This window comes from Terrapene carolina, unplaced genomic scaffold (assembly GCF_002925995.2).
Source record: "Terrapene carolina triunguis isolate 2854851 unplaced genomic scaffold, T_m_triunguis-2.0 Scaffold67, whole genome shotgun sequence".
Taxonomy (NCBI): Eukaryota; Metazoa; Chordata; order Testudines; family Emydidae; genus Terrapene; species Terrapene triunguis.
The window spans coordinates 33,732,361-33,752,465 of record NW_020664418.1 but is presented as its reverse complement, the minus strand read 5'-3'; the positions used below and the strand labels follow the sequence as shown (position 1 = coordinate 33,752,465).

Here is a 20,105-nt window from a genome sequence, read left to right as displayed (position 1 = left end):
GTCACCAGCTACAACTGGTATGAAATATTCAAGGCATATTTCTCAGAGACTTTTGTAAGAAAATTTTGATTTAAATAAAGGACCCTTTTCCCCAGGCTCCATTTCTACACTGTACAAATGTGAAACTCTTCTCCTGAATTCTCCTTCAACCTATAAACCAGTGCAGACTAGTGTGACAATACTGATCATTTTAAGCTGATGGTTTTTAAATATTGTATAAAATCAAAGAACAGCTACTGACTGTTATAGTGAAAGCCAAGAGCTGTAGATATTCATATCAGATGTCCCACCTTCACGATTTTGTGGGCAGAATTTCACATGGGAGATGAGCCTCAATGTTCAAATTCAGTTTTTCCTGAAACTATATTATTCTGTGGTCTTATTTATTTGCAAACAAGAGTCTTGACCTCTCCCATGAGATATTATCACAAATGATTTCTGTTTCTCTTTGTAATATATTTTTGCATATAATAGTTCCTGTATCTCAAGGAGCAATCACTGCTGAGAAACTGTTTCCAATGATGATGGACAAAAACATCGAATTGCTCATAATGGATGCTCGAAGCTTGAAAGATTATCAGGAATCCTGTATTCCAAATTCCATCAGTGTTCCAGAAGAGGCTATCAGTCCTGGGTATGGAATAACCTTTGTGTGGTAGAATCTTGTGACTATGCACTGATATTAATGAACTCTAACCACTTGGTGGAAGAGAAATAAAATATATTTCTCCAGTTTACTTACTATATTCCATTTTAGACTGACTGAAAACCATTTCCTTATACAAGAGTTATGAACAACTTGTTAAAGTGAAGTAAGCTTGTGCTTTCAGTTTCAGAAAGTAACTAGCATGAGTGAATGAATGAGTTGTGAACATTTGGCCAGTTTAAGCTTCTAGGTGCACTAATATAAGAACAGATCTAGGTTCATTGTTTCTTTAATATATGTAGTGCATATAATCATACCTTTATCATCTATACACAGTCTAAAAAATGTTTTTAGGCATTCTTGGACAAAATGTCGTGTTTGTACTCAAACACATTTTCCTATATTCCAGAGTCACTGCTAATTGGATTGAAGCTAAACTCCCAGATAGTTCTAAAGGTCCATGGAAGAAGAGGGGACATGTTGATTATGTTGTACTGCTTGACTGGTTTAGTTCTGCAAGAGACTTGCAGCTAGGAACAACTCTACAGAGCCTGAAAGATGCACTTTTTAAGGTACACAAGTTTGGCATTTTATTTGTCTAACTTTATTATCCTGGTTGATGAGAAGTGGTTTTTAAGTAACTGTAATTCTAAAATGCAGGAAAAACAGATAAAACATTCTTAGCATCTCTTCCTATGGTTTTCAACGAGACTGTGTGGTTTTGATACCACAAATGTGTGTCTCACATTTTTCGCTTGCTTCCTCTTTCTGGTTGAAGACAACATAGCTAACTGTGTGGGGAGGGTAAGTGTAATAAATGTTGTGAACCATCTCTTTACAAATTCTTATCTGCCTGACCTACAGATCATTTGGGGAAGTGGCTGTCCTTGTATTAGTACATGGGTGGGCAAACTTTTTGGCCCAAGGGCCACATCTGGAAATAGAAATTGTATGGCAGGCCATGAATGCTCACAAAATTGGGGTTGGGGTACAGGAGGGGGTGAGGGCTCTGGTTGGGGGTGTGGGCTGGAGTGGGGCTGGGGATGAGGAATTTTGTGGTGCAGGAGGGTGCTCTGGGCTGGGATTGAGGGGTTCAGAGGGTGGGAGAAGGATAAGGGATGGGGCAGGGGGTTGGGGCGCGGGGAGAGGCTCGGGTGCAGGCTCCAGATGGCGCTTACCTCAAGTGGCTCCCAGAAGCAGCAGCATCTCCCCTCTCCGGCTCTTATGCAGAGGCGCGGCCAGGCAGCTCTGCGCACTGCCCCGTCCACAGGCACCGCCCCCACAGATCCCATTGGCTGCGGTTCCCGGCCAATAGGAGCTGCGGGGGCAGCGTGCAGAGCAGAGCCCCCTCGCTGCCTCTACGCATAGGAGCCAGAGTGGGGACATGCCACTGCTTCCGGGAGCCACGTGGAGTGGCCCCCGATCCTGCATCCCAACTGGAGTGCCAGAGCACCGAAGTGGGGCAAGCCCCAGACCCTGCTCCCCAGCAGGAGCTTGAGGGCTGAATTAAAACGGCTGGCGGGCCGGATTCGGCCCCCGGGCCGTAGTTTGCCCACCCCTGTATTAGTATGTCAAGGACACGTTCAGTCAGTCTCTCTCCTCTCTCTTGCTAACTCATAATACATCATTCCTTGGAGCTCTGGGAAGTGGTCCACTATCAAATGTCTAATGAGGCAATCCATGGCTGCCAAAGTGGAGGTAAATCTCTGTGAGCCAGAAGCCTCCAAGATTGGAGGAGTTGGGAGAAAGTGAGAAGCCCCCCCCATCAACACTCTTGGCCATCTTCTCTGGTTCTATTTACTGGGGGAGCACAGATTAGATTGGCTTGAGTTTCAGCTACAATAAGAGTTTAGAAATTGAACAGTTCTATTTTAAAATGGTTCAATGGTGAAAGATAAACTTGATAGAATTTACATACTACAATTTTAAGTGTTTCCCCTCTCTGCTTTCTTGAAATAGATTGAGATTGTAAAAGGACTCTTGTGCACACAACACTTTGTCACCTAAAGCTGCACAGTTAGAAGGACTGAGAATTAGTGCCGGCATAGCTTGTTTTCTATATGTATTGCTACACATGTTTTGTGAACCCCACAAAGCTCTCTGGTCATATTAGTGAGCTCAGGACAGGATGGAAGGCTCAAGTCTGAAATTCTGGGCTTTTGTTTGGTTGATGGCAGATTTTTAAAATGTTAAAGCTAATACACCTATTCACAGAACAAAGTTAACCCATGAGGCATTAGCAAGCATATGCTTACTATAAATGGCATACTTTCAGAATTTAAGGGTTGCTGCTAATACTAGTAAGTATTTATATTATGGTGGTGCCTAAAGGCTCCAGTTGGGATTAGAGCCCCATTGTGCTGGGTGCTGTACAAAGATAGGAGAGAGAATCTTTTCCCTAAAGGTTGTGTTAGGGGGCTTATTCCTTCACCCTCTCATTTCCCTGGTCCTTCTCGCATGAACAGAGAGCAACAATACCCAAAGTCCAAAGGCACAAACAATTCGATGTTTATTGGGGTGAACTTCCAGCAAGCATGATTCCAGTTTCCTTCCTCAGTGTCCCCCTTCCCAGCTCTGACACCACAGAGCCTTGCCTATGTCCCTGTTCCCATTCCCTCCCCCGCAGCGAAACATGATTCCAATTCCCCCACCCCCAGTCCCCATTCCCATTCCCCCCCTTACTTCCTGATTGACTGCAGACGATATAGTAAAACTTAAGTTCTGCTTAGCTATACCTTAACCAATTATTTTACTAAAATTTAACTAACCAATTCTAACATACTGTAATACGGTTATTTAACCAATTATATTCCACCACCTTAATTGGTTTACACCCAACAAAAGTAATTATACAGCAGACAAACAATTACAGAACCAGACAGAGACCATGCAAATAAACATACAAAACAATACAGAAGTGAGGATTTTACAACTACATCTATACAGACATAGGGGTTTTCCAGCTGTGTCTATTAATAAGTAAGTTCTTACCAGACAGAAAACTATCAAACTAAATTTCCTTTTACATGTTCTAGGCTTTTCTCTTTATCTGGAGGTGATAAATCGGATCACCTCCCTAACAGCCCCAGATTCCAAACTAGTCACATTAAAATAAGGCAATGTGAGGATGTGACCGTTCACTTCTCATCTTATGGCTGCCTCTGCTGCTTAGCCAAAGGCCTTACTTAGCCTAAGAACAGAGCCTCAGACTGTCCCTTACACATGCAAAGACTAATTTTGATTCATTCTTTCTTTCTTTCATACCTCTATAACTAGCTAAGTGATAAAAATACACCTAAATTCTTAAAGTATAGGTCTTTGCAGACAGGCCTGAATAGCTATATCCTAACAGTTTGCAATCTAAATAATAACGATTTTACTGATTGATTGTCAATCTGAACAATAACTTGTCTGCTAAAATGTAACAGCCAGGCATGTAAGTTTTTTCAGCATAATTTGAGTTGTAATTTAAAGGCTCTGTTGCTACATTCAGAATGTCTGTCTCATTTTAACTTTTTCCAGTGGGAAAGTAAAACTATACTGCGGAGTGAGCCTTTAGTCTTAGAAGGAGGTTATGAGACCTGGCTTCTTTGCTATCCCCAACACACAACAAATGCTAAAGTAACTCCACCCCCACGTGGCAAGAGTGAAGCTGTGTCTGTCTCTTGTAAGTATAAGGAAGACATTTTAAATACATTTAAAAAAATAAATAAGCAATCTAAGATTATATACAGTAATTTAAATATATATTAAATTTAAGTCTGCTCCTGCTTTTGCTTTAGATTAGGATGCTAATTACATACATAATCTGTTTTTGTTTTTAAAAAAGCACTATATTTCTGTGGTTTTCAGTGGATTTTACTTATCCCTCTCTGGAAGAGCCAGCTCCTCCTCCACCACCTATTGTCCACGTAAAGCCCACTCCAGTAGAAGTGACTGAGAATGATGAAATGGGAAGTAATCAAGAGGGGAGGAGAGGATCACATAACACACCAACACCAAGTGCACCAGTTGCTACCCCTCAAACTGATGGTTCACATGTAGTCCACCCAGTATATGCGGTGATAAATATCCCACAGGTAAGATATGTTCTTTCTTGTTTAAGCTTTTATTTAAAAGAAAACTTATATGTAGCTCTGTATTGTCCATGTTAATTATATTTTATTAAAAAGAGACCTGTAAATGGGAAAAGTCTAGTTTTACTGTTTCCTCACAGCTTTCTGCATTTGATTGAGCATTGCTGACTTAATACTATTAAATTCCCAATTACTCTGATCAAACAGCATGTGGTGAACTTTAGCAGTTTGGTTCACGTCAGGGCATGGCTTACCTCTTAGTTATTTCAAACCTCAGTTTCCCAGTTGCCATGCCTCTGGAGCCTGTCTTCCCAGGCTATTAAGGTGCCTTAGTAGTCTGTGTGCCTTGGTCTTCTAACTGAAGCAAGAATGTTCCCCATATGGACAATCAAAAATAAAAAGCATTGATTTGCTCTTCTCACTGCAGGGGGCTCACAAGGTTCTTTGCTTTCCTGTTGTCACGGCCCTTTCTCCTCTTTTGGCAGGAGCTTACAGCAGTCCTGTTCCCCCTTCATCACAGGAGCATTAGCTTCCTTCTCTTGGCAATGTAGTTGAGGCATAAGGGAAAACTGGGTCTTCCCTCTAATTTAGACTTCAACCCAGGAACCCTAAACCATGAAATGGCTCTCACTTTTTCTTTTCCCTAGGCTACTTTCTATACTTTGCTCATAGCCTCAAGGGTCTTCCCTAGGCAGCCATGAAAAGACTCCTCAGACACTCTGTTCTTCCCTTAGTCTCTCCCTGGTCTGAGCCACATGCAGCTCTTAAATACCTGCTCCCCCACTCAGTCACATGCTCTGTCACATGGTCAGAAGAAAGGGAAGAATATGCCCAAGTCAGAGCTGGGGCTTAACCACCTTAAAGGTCCAGCTCACCTTGTGACAATTTGAGAACTAGAGTTGAGTTCTAATAATAATCAGTTTTAACCCTACTTACCTTCAAAGTGCTGTACAAACTGTTAATACTCACCTAATATCCTAGTTTTATTAATGGGTAAACTGAAACACGCACAGTGTGTGATTTGCCTGAGGCCACTCAAGACTCTTAACACTGAGTTCTCAGCTCTAGTCCTGTTCTCCAACTACTAAACAACATTGCCTTCTGGTTTCTGGTGGAATATGCAGATCAAGAAGAATTATGCAAAACCATTTAAAAATCAAATGGATGATCAAACAAAATGGATGACACAACAGTCTGCTTGCTTCCATCATGTTTGTTTTATCTGGCAGAAGTAGACTTTTTTAAGTTGTCTTTCAGTATTGCCCTTTCACATATCTTTCCTTAAACAATTTTTTTTACATTGAAGAAACATTATTATTTTGATTTCTATTCAGGGCTTTCTACTGAAAGCTTCATTATTATAAATCTATAGCATAGCAGCCAAGATGTTAAAAGTGAGGAGTACAAATCTAAGGTGGGTTCCCCCGCCCTTGAAAATGTCTCCTTCAGCCCTCAAGGAATGTTAATAAAGACCAGGAGTAACTGAAGTCTGCACAGAACTTTGATGGAACATCTTTCACTAATAGGTTCCATAAATGGAAGTTTTGAAAAGCAAGATGGCTAAAACAATGTGGTAGGCTTTACTCGTACAAGTCCAAAGGCAGTTTAGTTAAAGAAGGTAGTGTTGCTAGAGGATCCTAGTGCTATGTGATATTAGGAACTATAACAAATGTTTCTAGTTGACATTTTATTCTCATTTTATACTTCGTTTTTATTATTTCAGATTGATCGTACTAAAAAGCCTTCAGCAAAATTTCTTGATGATGATGATAATAGTCCAAAATCTGAAGGTACAACTCTTGACAAACATCCTATTCAGAATGGAAGAATGATTCCAGATCGTTCCACAAAGCCACCGTTTGAAGCAAAGACCATGCTGACAGAAGAAGAGAAAAGCCGCATACACGCAGAAACAGCTTCCATGTTGGAGAAGAGCAAACGGGAAAAAGAATTGCGGGAAAGGCAACAAGAGAAACAAAGAGATAAGCTCAAATTGGAGAAGCAGGAACAGGAAGAAAAGGAGCACCGAGAAAAGCTACAGCAAGCAAAAGAAGAGAGAGAAAGGAGACAGGAGGAAGATCAGGCAATTAGGAAGGAAAAGGAAGAACAAGAGAGAGCGTGCAAAGAAGTATTAGAAGCAAAAAGACAAAATAAAACTGAACATGAAAACACTGCTGCAAAAAAACCTGAGCTTGATAAAGTATCCGCGGAAGAAAGAGAAAAGGGGACTCGAACACCAGAAATGCAGAGGCGTGCGTTAGGAGATACATCTGTGACAGGGGTGTCAGTCTCAAGCAAGGTTAGTAAACGAGCAGTTCAACAGCCACAAAATGAAAATAGAGTAATCATTTGGCACAGTTTTGTCAGTGTGTATCAGATTGCTTACATTGGGAAAATGCCAGCGCTGAGGGATTTAACTGCAAGTGACTGGGTTTGGATTGGGACCTGACCTTTTTAATTTAAAACTAGAGGAAAAATGCAAAACAAACCCCAAAGGGGCAGATCCTCATTCCCACTTTGTGCTATTTGAGCAACATAAAATGGCCAGATTCTGCCCAGAGCTGGGCAGCAGGGAATGCCCTTTGGGGCTGGGGAAATCCCTGCTGATATAGAGCCAATAGAACTGACTCATGTTCTGTCTATCCTTTCATCCCCAGCATAGGCGGCATTTCAGAGGCATGGTGGCACTCTACTCTGTTATACCAATCCTCTATTTACTGCTGTAACTTGTGCTGGGGAAGGACAGAATCACAGCCATAATTGGTTCCCAAATGCCCCAGGTTAGACAGAACTCTTGCAGGAGAGGATAAAGGTCATAGTATTGTTAACAAGTGTGGGAAGGACAAGTAGTCTACTACCCCCATCCAGTGTTCTGTTTGAGAGCAGGGCTCCCCACTCCCTCTTCTGGCATCATATCTCCTTCCTTTATCCCACTAAAGCCTAAGAAAAGTGAACAGGATCAGTCGCATTTACCCTCCTGTGGTCATAAAATAGAATCAGCTAATCGGAAGATCTGAAGAAATAGGTTGGGCTTCACCGCAGGTTAATAGCCACATTTACAGCTTGAAAATGCACCATAAAAAGATGTTGAAATTTTCTCTAATCTTCAGATTAGGGGGGAGTGGAATTCATGCCTAACATCAGTGATATTAATGCAAAGGAAGTCTTTAATCACTCAGAAGCTCCATAAACTCAGATGAACAAATCTAGTGTCTTTTAATTTTGACATACATTTTGCGCAGCTCTAATAACAATGGGATGTTAGAAGTAAACATTTCTACTTTATATAGAAATATAAAACCCCTTACTTTTAAACTTTCTATACCATATTAAATGTAAGCAATTAGTCCATCAGATCCCTTTTTGTTTATCCTTTTTTTCTTTATCAATATTGTGAAGGTGTGCTTGCCGCTCCATAATTAGACTTGCGCCATGATTTTGTCTTAGATGGGACAAGAAGCAATGGGCTTAAATTGCAACAAGGGATGTTTAGGTTAGACATTAGGAAAAACTTCTTAATTGTCAGGGTAGTTCGGCAATGGAACAGATTGCCTGGGGAGGTTGTGGGATCTCCATCACTGGAGGTTTTTTAAGAACAGGTTAGACAAACACCTGTCAGGAATGGTCTAGTTCAGGGATCGACAACCTTTGGCATGCAGCCCGTTAGGGAAAATTGCTGGCGGGCCGGGCCGGTTTGTTTTACCTGCAGTGTCCGCAGGTTCGGCCGATCGCAGCTCCCACTGGCTGCAGTTTGCCGTCCCAGGCCAATGGGGGCTGCGGAAAGCAGCGCAGGCCGAGGGATGTGCTGGCTGCTGACCTATTGAGGTTCTGTCCAGTCCTACGTTTCTGTGATTCTCTATTTCATGCTTTGTATGGAATAGATCATAATTATATGACAGGAGTGCATATGGGGGTTCCAAGGTGCTGATTTGAGGTACAACGTGCCATAGTATGTATCTGTTGTAGTCACTGAAACAAACTGAGGTTTACCCTTCAATCTTTTGCTATAGCGTAATTTAGGGAACACTTCCTATAGCGAAGTGCCACTCACTCACTGACACTCAGTAATTCCATATGAAAATTGAAAGTCTCTTTTCAAAATCTTTTACAGCACACTGGGGTTAAATGACAACCAGAAAGTGGAGCTCAAAGAGAGGATACTGAACAAGATACTGAAAGACTTAAAGTAAATACAGAGTGTTGTATGTAGCTGAAAGAAACCCAGAGCAGATGTCATATTGTTGTAATTTTATCTCATGTTAAATTCCACCTCATTTATTTTTAAGATCTTCTCTTTAGGAGGAATCTGTGCTGTGTTCTGCAGCTGTTTGTGTTACTTTACATACATTTTTCATTTTTTCCTGTAAAAAGCAAAACATATTTAACACTTTCAAGTGAAAGTACCTTTTATTTCCTATGGGATTAACAAGTGTTTCATGACTTATTTTGTTATCCCACTGTTTTCCTTTTTTTCCTTTTTGTGGTGGAGTTTTGTTTTTGTTTTTTTGGGGGGGGGGGGTTTTGAGGAGTGGGAGAGTCATTCATAAATATTTAGTGAGAACATACAAACACACACATACCTAAAGTGATTTTGATAATAAAGGAATTGGAGAATCAAATTGTTTTATATGTGCAATTAGATGGATTTGCATTATTTTGGTGTGTGACAATGAATGTCATTCATTTAGATCAATTGATGCTAAATAATAGAAACATACTATCAGTTTTCTGCCCTAGACAAAAAAAAAAAATCCAAATTTCTACTTAGAACACTAGTGGTTCTTATTGAATTGTTCTATGTGTAACCTTTTAGCTACATGGAGAATTTACAGAATATTAAAGACAAACTAGACATGCTGCTCTGCATAACAATAACTTCATGTGCCTTTATATTTTAATTGTATTGTATTAGTCCCAGCGGGAGCCGTTGATGAGAGCACGAAGTGAGGAAATGGGGAGGATAGTACCAGGATTGCCTGCAGGCTGGGCAAAGGTAATTATAATTTCCAAAAATCTAGACACCCCAGGGCCGTCCAGAGGATTCAGGGGGCCTGGGGCAAAGGAATTTCGGGGGCCCCTTCCATAAAAAAAAGTTGCAATACCATAGAATGTTTTGGGTTGACTTCCCCCCCCCTTTAAATTTCTACGTGATTGTTCTTATTTTCTAAACTTTAAGATTATTGTTAATGAAATGACTGGAGCTTTATCAGCAATATTTAATGCATACTTTGGGAAGAATGATGCTATTCACTAGATATTGAGATCAAGTCACATTACTGTAGTCTGCAATCTCTTCATATTAGAATTATTCTGGCCAGTAGTTTTAGTAGTTTAATAGTATTAATCAACTAGTCTATTGAGGGATTTTACACCGTTTTTAAACTTTAATTTTGATCACCCAAGTTTCTGGATCCAATCACTGGAACCTTTCGTTATTACCACTCGCCAACAAATACTGTTCAGCTGTATCCCCCGGAAATGGCTCCTTCATCCACCCTTCCATCCACTCCACCAACTCATAAAGCCAAGCCACAGGTGACTTCTGAACGGGACGGAGAACACTCCAAATTGAAGCGATCCTACTCTTCACCAGACATAACCCAAGCCATTCAGGAGGAAGAGAAGAAAAAAATTCCTGTAACGCCTGCAATCAGTCGTGAAAATAAGTATGTCTGATAAATTAAGTCAAAACATCACAGCTAGTACAATATTATAGGGTCTCGAGTTTGCCCACCTGAATTCTTTTAACTCTTTCCCATTGGTTTACATGGAATGTTTCTGATAGATTGAAACTACATAGCTGCAGAGCTCAAAGCAGAACACCGTATACAGTGATCCCCATTGAACAGTGATTTCTCCTTGTTTACCAACAATAACATATAGAGATTTTAGACACCATTATGTGGGGAGCGTTGGTAAATGCTGACTTTTAAATGGCAGCCGTTTGTTTGTCTGCGTGCTGTCAGGCCTTAGGCTGCTGTTTATTGTGAAATGGGAAGATGTTCCATTTCTAAATTATAGTAGGTTTAATTCCTTGACCCAACCGTTTGGAAACATTGATCTAGTCTATCCCTGTGCATCACTGCAGGCCAGTATTTATAAATTGCTACAGAATCTCCCATGATTCCCTTGTCTAGTCTTGAATACCTTAAATGATGGCATTTTATGGCTTCCTCAGGGAGGATATTTTATTTCTTAGTGAGGAGGGTGGGTCTGTTGATATTCTATGTGCTTTGAGCATACGGATCTGCATCTCTGGCCAAGGACCGGTATCTCTTCAGAGCTAGTCAGTACCACGTGGTTGGAGAAGCCTGTTAAATGATATGAGGCATACTGTTTAACTCAGAGGTGGCCAAACTTTTTGGGCCGAGGGCCACATCTGGGTGGGGAAATTGTATGGAGGGCCGGGGCGGGGGTTGGGGTGTGGGAGGGGGTGCAGTGTGCAGGAAGGGGCTCAGGGCAAGGGATTAGGGCAGAGGAGGGGTGTCAGTATATGAGGGGACTCAGGGCAGGGGGTTGGGGTGCAGGAGGTGTGTGGGGTGCGGCAGGGGGCTCAGGGCAGGGAGTTGGGGCACAGGAGGGCTTCGGGCTCCAGCCCGGCGCCGCTTACCTAAAGCAGCTCCGGAGTGGCAGCGGTGCTCACCGGGGCCAGGGCAGGCTCCCTACATGCCTGCCCTGCCCTGTCCCGGCCCCGCACCGCTCCAGGAAGTACTGCGGCCCCTGGGGGAGGGCGGGTGGAGGGCTTAGCGTGCGCTGCCCTTGCCGTGCTTCCAGGTACCTCCCCCAAAGCTCCCCTTGGCAGCGGTTCCCCGTTCCCGGCCAATGGGAGCTGCGGGGGCGGTGCCTGGAGGCAAACGCAATGCACGGAGCCCTCCCCCAGCCCGGGGGCCGCAGGGACGTGGTGCCAGCCACTTTTGAGAGCGGCGCGGCGCCCGCAGAGCCACGGGGGGCAATCCCGCAGGCCGGATCCAAAGCCCTGAGGGCCCGGATCCGGCCCGTGGGCCATAGTTTGCCCACTCCTGGTTTAACTGCAAGGGCTAAAACTCACTGGCTTCTCAGAGCTCCCAATTTATTCTGACCTACGATATGAGGGAAGGATAGGGTGCCCGCATGACAGAACAGAGCATTATGATAGGCCATAAGGCAAACGTAGTAATAAGAATAGAAAACTCCAGTTTGCTAACAGCAGTTTCTTCCTTACAGACCAGTATGTTACACTAAAGCTGAAATCTCAAGGCTCTCTGCACCACAGATTCGTAATCTTAACCCTGTGTTTGGGGGATCGGGACCAGCTCTCACGGGGCTTCGTAATTTAGGGAACACTTGCTATATGAACTCCATATTACAGTGTCTCTGCAATGCACCACTTCTGGCTGATTATTTCAATAGAAATTTGTATCAGGATGACATTAACAGGTAATAAATATTCTTCTTCTATCTTGGATTATTTTAATTAATCCATGGCCGAATTCCAAATGTGTATTTACCACTGTTACTATTTTTCATTCAAAACATAGAAAATGGGGCCATTATGTTTTTAAAGCCTCAGTCATATTAAAAGTAACAAATGTTATAAATTTGTGAGGGTTTTTCGAACATTTGGATATGTGAGTATGCGCTTTGCCAGGAACTTTCTATTGCACCCACCATCTCGGTGCCTGGGTGTATTGCAGAGATTAAAAAGAGCAAGTCTTGCTAACCATTGGTACAAATCAGAGAAGTGGAAAATCGCTGCATCTATCTCCAATGAACCCTCTGGCTGTGAGCAGCAAAATGTTAAAGTAAATAAAAGTTTTAACTGCTTCAGCCTGGTGTACTTAAACTGTATCACATAAGCCTCTCAGTAAGACCCCAGTCCAGCAAACATTTGTCTGTGTGCGTGTAAAGTTAAACATATGCATGAGGGTTTGCAGGATCAAGACATACGTGATTGTCTAATCTTGGGAAAATTTACTTCATCTTCACACAATCTTGGATTAAAAAAAGGAAATTAATGTTTTGTCTTGTTTTAATGGCTTAATATAATATTTAGTATTTCTATTTAATTGTGTAGGTTAAATCTCTTGGGGCATAAAGGCGAAGTGGCAGAAGAGTTTGGCATCATAATGAAAGCATTGTGGACAGGACAATACCGATATATCAGTCCAAAAGATTTTAAAATTACAATTGGGAAGATCAATGACCAGTTTTCGGGATACAGTCAGCAAGACTCCCAAGAATTGCTCCTGTTCTTAATGGACGGACTGCATGAAGACCTAAATAAAGTAAGTAATCCCCTGCTGATAAATCACACATCTCAGTCAGATTGTAGAACAGAAATATAAAATGTTTAGTGGCAGAAGTTTTGTGCTATTATGAAGATGGAAATAAGTGGTACACCTCTACCTCGATATAACGCGACCCAATATAACACAAATTCGGATATAACGCGGTAAAGCAGTGCTCCGGGGGGATGGGGCTGCGCACTCCAGTGGATCAAAGCAAGTTCGATATAACGCGGTTTCACCTATAACGCAGTAAGATTTTTTGGCTGCCGTTATATCGAGGTAGAGGTGTACAATGTAAGGACTCGATTGAAAAATTTCTATGTATGCAATTGCATACCTGCTTTATGCACACGGGGCTCAAATTCTCTGCTGTGCTGAGTTTACACTTGACTCGGGTGGGTGGGTGTTTTTGTTTTGTTTTGTTTTTTTTCAAAGCCACCTTTCCCATCCCCTGATCTTGGGCTGCCCGAGCTGTATCCAGACACTGTGTGCCCTGCCCTGGGCCCACCTCCTGTATAGAGCAGATGGGACAGGTGGTGTAGAGTCAGCTACGCTAGCTTTGCACTACCAAGAACTTCCTTGTATCAGGGGAATCCTGAGCTGCCCTGTTAGGGGTAGCTTTTTGGCTGCTTTAGGACAAAGTAGCTGGAGGAGGAGCCAAGAATTGAGCCTAAAGATACTGCAATTGAGAGATTAAATGAGTAATTAGACACACGAATGGCCATTTAGATACAAGTGGCAATTTGCACATTGTTACCCAGGTGTAGCATGAGCCCATTTTTATTTTTAAGAAGAGTGTTTCCATGATTTAAAAATGGTGGTCTCTCCAAGAGCCTTGATTAAAGTGAAGTCCTTTGAAAAATGTTGTCTTTTCTCACACTTAAAAAGGATATTGTTTAAGATAATTATGGATCATTTTCTTTTTTATACTTTTTCCTTACACTTGTTTTTTCCTGAGTTAAATGTATAATAAAGCCAGCAATACAGTAATATGTATTCAGATGTTTCTTCATTTTAAAGTGTTGTCTTCAGTCTGTCTTTTTTACTTATTTTTACAACCTATTTTATGGCCCATTAGGAAGTAAGTAAATTGCAGCATAATACTTGTTCCTTTGTGTGTCTAGTGATGTTTATACATTCTCCATATCATGATCGTGAGTTAAACTACTTTACCTCATCTTATTATTTTAAATTAATATCCCTGTTTTCAGAATTTTGTTGTTGCATTTAAATCTATATGTCTCCTACACCCGACCCCACCCACGCAGATATTGGAGGCATAGGTTGCCAGAAAGGGAGACATTTTCATGCAATAATTATTGGCTTTTGGGGGAAAACGATGATTTGTTGCTCCTAATTGGATTCCATCACAGTTGATATTCACAGTGGGGATGGTGTAAATCTTTTTAAAGTATATAAACCAGAATGTTTCAAATATATTATCTGTACGGCAAATTATTTGTGCAAGAAGCCTTCAGTAAACTCCTGAAATACAGGTTAACTATCTAAATCAACTTCCATTTTATGCACTTGTGCTAATATTGAAGCATGTGCTGCCATTGGTTATGGGGTGTTCTACAGGTGGCAGTAAAATGAGGGGTGAAATCCCAACAATAAGTGTTTATCCTGGTGCTAAAGAGGACAACACAGAAATATGACCAGATACCAATTATATAGCTTGTTGGCATGCTTAAAAATTTTTGCATAGTGTATAAAACCTTATCATACAGCTTCCCATCTTTGTACTTACATATAAAGTGATGCTATATGGTGATAAGATATTTTAATTTTATAATATCCAGGCTGACAATCGGAAGAGGTATAAGGAAGAAAATAATGATCATCTTGATGACTTCAAAGCAGCAGAACTAGCCTGGCACAAACACAAGCAGCTCAATGAATCTATTATTGTAGCACTTTTTCAAGGCCAGTTCAAATCTACAGTGCAATGTCTTACGTGTCACAAAAAGTCCCGAACGTTTGAGGCTTTCATGTATTTGTCATTGCCACTTGCATCCACTAGTAAATGTACACTACAGGTAAGTTAGTAATAGAGAGGGAATGTGTGCTTTTACTGCAATCAAATAATTACGCTTTAGGTTTTTTGTGTGGTGCTACTTCTGCTTCAGCCTTTTTGGTTGGGGGTATGTCAATCTGGCCAGTGTAACTTGCTCTAGGATGAACCATGGTATATATGGTTGTCTTTTTCTTTCAATGTTTTTTATTTGGGCAGGATTTAAAAAAAAAAATCAATTTTACGTATATGACTACACTGACAGATGTAGGTGCCTTTTGTGCTACTGTAGTTTAAACAACTTTTTCGTAGTAACTAAACTCTTGATTGCAGGTCATAGTAGAATACTTGCTTTTTTTATTATTATTATTAACAAAGCAGTAGCTACATTTAGAAACATAACTACTACCTATGTGGAGTAAAAGTTATTTTCGTGAATAGATTCATGAACTAAAGTTTCCTAATTATTCTTATGAAACATGGTGCACATGTAGCTCCTGTACAATAGCAGACAGGTATTTGAGCTACATCTTTATTTTTATAAACACCAGGCTTTTAAGTGTGTTTTCTATGTTTTGTCCTAGGAATGCCTTAGATTATTCTCCAAAGAGGAGAAACTTACAGATAACAACAGATTTTACTGTAGCCATTGCAAAACACGAAGGGATTCTTTGAAAAAATTAGAGATTTGGAAATTGCCACCCGTTCTTCTGGTGCACTTGAAACGGTAAGACAATAAGTTGTGAACATGTATCTTTAAATGCAGTTAACTTGGCCTTAATGGAGACTTTAGGGGTAGTAAAGCCACAGACTTTTTAAAAATACAGAATATTATACAGACAACCTGAGCCCATGGATATCAAGAATTTACATCTAGTTTTCATCTGCTTCCTATTTTCTTTGGCCCCCATTCTGGAAACGCTCATATGAGTTGTCACATGTGTGTGTAACTTTACCTACTGAACTCAATGGAAGTATTTGCAGTATTGCAGCCTTAAATTGTAAGGTATCCCTGACACTCTGCTTAGCTGTGAAATTTACTGTTTAGTCTTATTTAGCTCAGCTCCCAGTTAAAATTAGTGAGTAAGAAATAATTATAAACATGGAATCAATTTGGGACGTCTCTTGAAGCATTGCTCTGGCTAGTGCTGATTTGTGCTCTCTCTAGGTTCTCCTATGATGGAAGGTGGAAGCAAAAGCTACAAACATCTGTAGATTTCCCTTTGGAAAGTCTTGACCTGTCACAATATGTTATTGGGCCAAAGAGTAATTTGAAGAGATACAACCTATTTTCAGTATCAGTAAGTAACCACAGCCAACTTTAAAACTTAGCGGTAAATCCATCTTGTTTAAAAAACGTTTATCTGTATGTCCAGTATTACAAGGTCACTTTGAGTCACGTGGGTTTCTATGCCTCCTGCCTGGATACAAATTAAACTGTAGAAAAAAGGAAGGAGAGCGAGTCTGATAGTTACTGCAATGGGATTTCATGTTGGTCAAAGTATGGCATTCAAGTTTATTATTCTAGCTAAGGGCAGAAGTGGTAGCAAAACATAGATTGGTTAAATCATGAAGCAGGCTATAAGAAAGGCTCTTGCCAAAAAGAAGTAGTATTGTTTTAATCTCTTTCCACTTTTTTTCTCCCCCCAGAATCATTATGGAGGGTTGGATGGAGGGCACTACACCGCTTACTGCAGAAATGCTACAAAACAGCGCTGGTATAAGTTTGATGATCATGAAGTATCTGAGATCTCAGGATCCTCTGTGAAGTCCTCAGCTGCATATATTCTCTTTTACACTTCTATTGAACTGCGAGGAGCAGATATAGCCACATAAAGTGTTTTGAGTGAAGAAAATTGGTTCTCTTTATAAATGTACAACACAGGTATTGAAATGCATATTAATATGCAAAACAGTGACAAATATATAGCCACTTAGTAAGGTTGCAGCAGCTTCTCTGCAACAGGGTCTTTCTGGTCAGTGCTATTGCTTAAGTCAGAAGACTGATTGATAATGCTTTTGGTAATAGCAACTTCTATGAACCCATAACAACAACCATACTTAAGTTATAGCTTATTTCAGAATTATATTTTTAGTCTGCTCCAAAATGAAATTCTAGCTTAATTAGCAAGTAAATGTCCTAAAAAATCCCACCGCGTATCTTGCTTTGTTTTCTTTTCTATCACTGTTATGGCCTTTTCACATTTCTAACCTTACGCTTGATTCTACTGTGAATACTCTAGAATGATGGAAACAGTTAGGAATGTAAGTGTACATATTGATTGCATACTTGCACATCAGAGCTATGTATATAATAAAATGTGGTCCTTTTGTGAAAATCTCTAGAACTCAGAGGATTGCTTTTATTTGCCAGTTCTAAATAACGGCAATACTTTTAATTCTTATAGGTATAGAAAAAGCAGAGCTGTATTTTTGTTAGCCTTTGTGAATATTTCTGCATTTAAAATTACTTCTAAAGAAATGAGATTTTCTTTAATTTTTTAATACGAGATTTCATGTACACATGCATTAAGAATATTAACAAAGAAATTATTTAAAATACACTATCCTGTTAAATGTTTGTTTGGGGGATTTGTTTTTTCTTGGACATCTACAAAATTTGATTATCAGCAGCAACATTTTGTACTCTTCCACAGAGTCCAGGCGCTCCACCGGGAAGGACAACTATCTGCTCAGAGTGAACTAGTTTAGGAGCTATTTTTGGTTCAATTCTACACATTTCCATTATCTGGCAACAGTTCATAGTTTCCACTCCTGATTTGCATTGGTCCTTGGAAGTCTCAGTCCTCTGTAGTGAGCTTTTATCAATATATGTCACTCTGGTTTATTTAAGAGCAGGTTTGACTCTTGCCCAAAAGTTAGGGACTGGTAGCACTGGAACTCATCCCAGAAGCTAACACAGCAGCACAGTACTAGGGAATACCACTCTCTTAAAGTAACTTACCTGTTGATGGGGTTGTACACACTTCCAAAGAGTAGGGGATAAACTGGTGCTCTGGTCAACATTGCCACCATTTTTACTGAGAAAGGCAATGACTTCAGGCTGTTTGAGAGCAAACAGTTGAGTGAACCAGAGAAACACAATTTTACAGATGCTAAACTACTATCTACACTGTGTTTGGCAAGCTGAACTCTGCATTCCACAGGTGCATACGTGAGGTTAGTCATGAAAAAATGTTAAGGCAATGTTAACGTTCAATCAAGCACCCAAAACCCAGGCAATGCAGAATTAAGGTTGAAAACTGACTTAATTGTGCCTTCGGCCTTGATACAACTTCATAACGTATCCATGTTAAACCTGCATAAGATATCACAAAGGGTTCTTTTGCTGAATCCAGCCTAGGAGACCTTCAGCCAGCATTAGCAAGGAGTGATTGCCCTAAGGAAAGGCAGTTAATGTTTTTCATGTTTACTCCAGCCAGGCTAATTAAGCTTTAATTGCTTGTTTCTCCTGTTTGATGCTGTTCTGACTCTGACAGGGCACAAGCACACACATGGCATGAGCACGATCTATCCTGCCCTAATGCTGAGAGTGCCTCCAAGTACTTAACTTGGCAACATTTAAAGAATAAATCCTCCTTCTAAGCTCTTAGCAGAATAAGCAAAGTCTTTGAGGCAAACAGGGACCAAGAGTAGAGAGAAGGGCTTTGTGTCAGATGCTACCCGAGTCATGCTTCTGCACCTCACTTGACACAAAGAGGATGCCGGATGCCACCCTGTCACAGGCACTACTGTGCTCTTTAATTTTGTACAATGCTGTGATATTACACTGATGGTGGGCTGTGTGGACTCCATATGTCCTGCTGCAACTTAAATTATTCCAGCACCATGAAATACCCTTCATTTCATGCCTTCCCACCCGCTCCAGCCAATCTTTCCACCTCACAAGGTACAAGCATTAATGGAATATGAATTCAGTGAAAATTACCTCTGCTTCTCTCTATATGAAATAGTGAGAATGCTAGGGGACCATGGTGATCTGTACCCAAAAAAGTAGCTATGCTATTGTGGGACTTCCAGGCAAAGTTGCATTGTGTTTAAAGGCACATTCTCAATAACAGATGCCTCTGTCAAACTCACATACTTGCTCCCATTGTACTAGTCTGCAAGTGTTGGTATTTCACCTGACATGACCACAGGGAGACTGAAATCTTCTATATCATGACAATGTCTGCCATATTTAACTTCTGTGCTATTAAACCTCTGAATAAGCATATTAATAATCATAATAAATATTCACATTTTAAAAGGGTCATAGTCAGGCTTCATCATTTACAACTAGTGATGAATTGGGAAGTTCAGAGCATTGCGACCATCTAAATCTCTCTAGCCACAGCTCCAGAAAGACAACACAGCATGTGTTCACATGTGGCAGGCTTCCTTCACACCTACAGGGGCTAGAAACAATTTTAAAACAAAGTTAAAATTTTGCATAAATCGGGGAGAGGGAGGCATATAGACCCTGGATTCTGTGCCCCAACATTAACTATTGAGCCATTGGAATTGTCCATTAAATGTACTAGTTAGCTGGAATTAGGTTATTTCAACATTTTTCGTTTGAATGTAGACTTGGAACACTTCACTCTGTTTTGCGGTGGGGGAAGCATGGAGACAGCAATAATAAACCTAGGCAAGAGGCCGTAGTAAAAACATTCTTGTCAGTTCGATGCGTGGTTTAGGCACTGGCTTCTGTGGGGTTATTTTTATTATTTTCCTTTTGATAAAGTGCAACTAGCGATATAAAAAAAGAATACGTATCATCCCAGTACAACTCAGGTGCTTCTCCCCAGCCATCTGCTGCAGTCATGCTTTTTATGCAGGACCCAGAGTGAGAAAAAAAGCAGTCGGCGGGGGAGAGGGAAATGGCTTTTTCTTGAAGTGAGCCCACCTTGGAGTTCTGGTGCTCTGTGCCACTAATGGACAATTTTATGCTGCATAGGGGAAGGGACTAGGGAGTGAAAGCAGTAGGGGACAAGTGAGGCCATGTGTGGGCTCTTGTTCCTACACACACAACTACAAAGAGGAAGTAGGGCGGGGGGGGGGGGTAGAGCAACGAGTGTAGGACAGGGGTGAGGCCATGT

General features: G+C 40.9%; 1 protein-coding gene across 1 annotated transcript in view; it reads left to right on the top strand.

Moving 5' to 3' along the window:
• The window catches only part of USP8 (ubiquitin specific peptidase 8), a 38,175-nt gene extending 18,920 nt beyond the window's left edge, over window positions 1-19,255 (top strand). The window contains exons 7-19 of the mRNA XM_024193892.3: window positions 475-634; window positions 1,056-1,218; window positions 4,169-4,313; window positions 4,499-4,725; window positions 6,446-7,021; window positions 9,635-9,715; window positions 10,126-10,388; window positions 11,926-12,138; window positions 12,776-12,986; window positions 14,792-15,028; window positions 15,588-15,730; window positions 16,172-16,304; window positions 16,654-19,255. Coding sequence (XP_024049660.1) covers window positions 475-634; window positions 1,056-1,218; window positions 4,169-4,313; window positions 4,499-4,725; window positions 6,446-7,021; window positions 9,635-9,715; window positions 10,126-10,388; window positions 11,926-12,138; window positions 12,776-12,986; window positions 14,792-15,028; window positions 15,588-15,730; window positions 16,172-16,304; window positions 16,654-16,839 — 2,738 coding nt within the window. The 3' untranslated portion in view covers window positions 16,840-19,255. The remainder of the gene's footprint in view (window positions 1-474; window positions 635-1,055; window positions 1,219-4,168; window positions 4,314-4,498; window positions 4,726-6,445; window positions 7,022-9,634; window positions 9,716-10,125; window positions 10,389-11,925; window positions 12,139-12,775; window positions 12,987-14,791; window positions 15,029-15,587; window positions 15,731-16,171; window positions 16,305-16,653) is intronic.
• The last annotated feature ends 850 nt before the right edge of the window (window positions 19,256-20,105 follow it).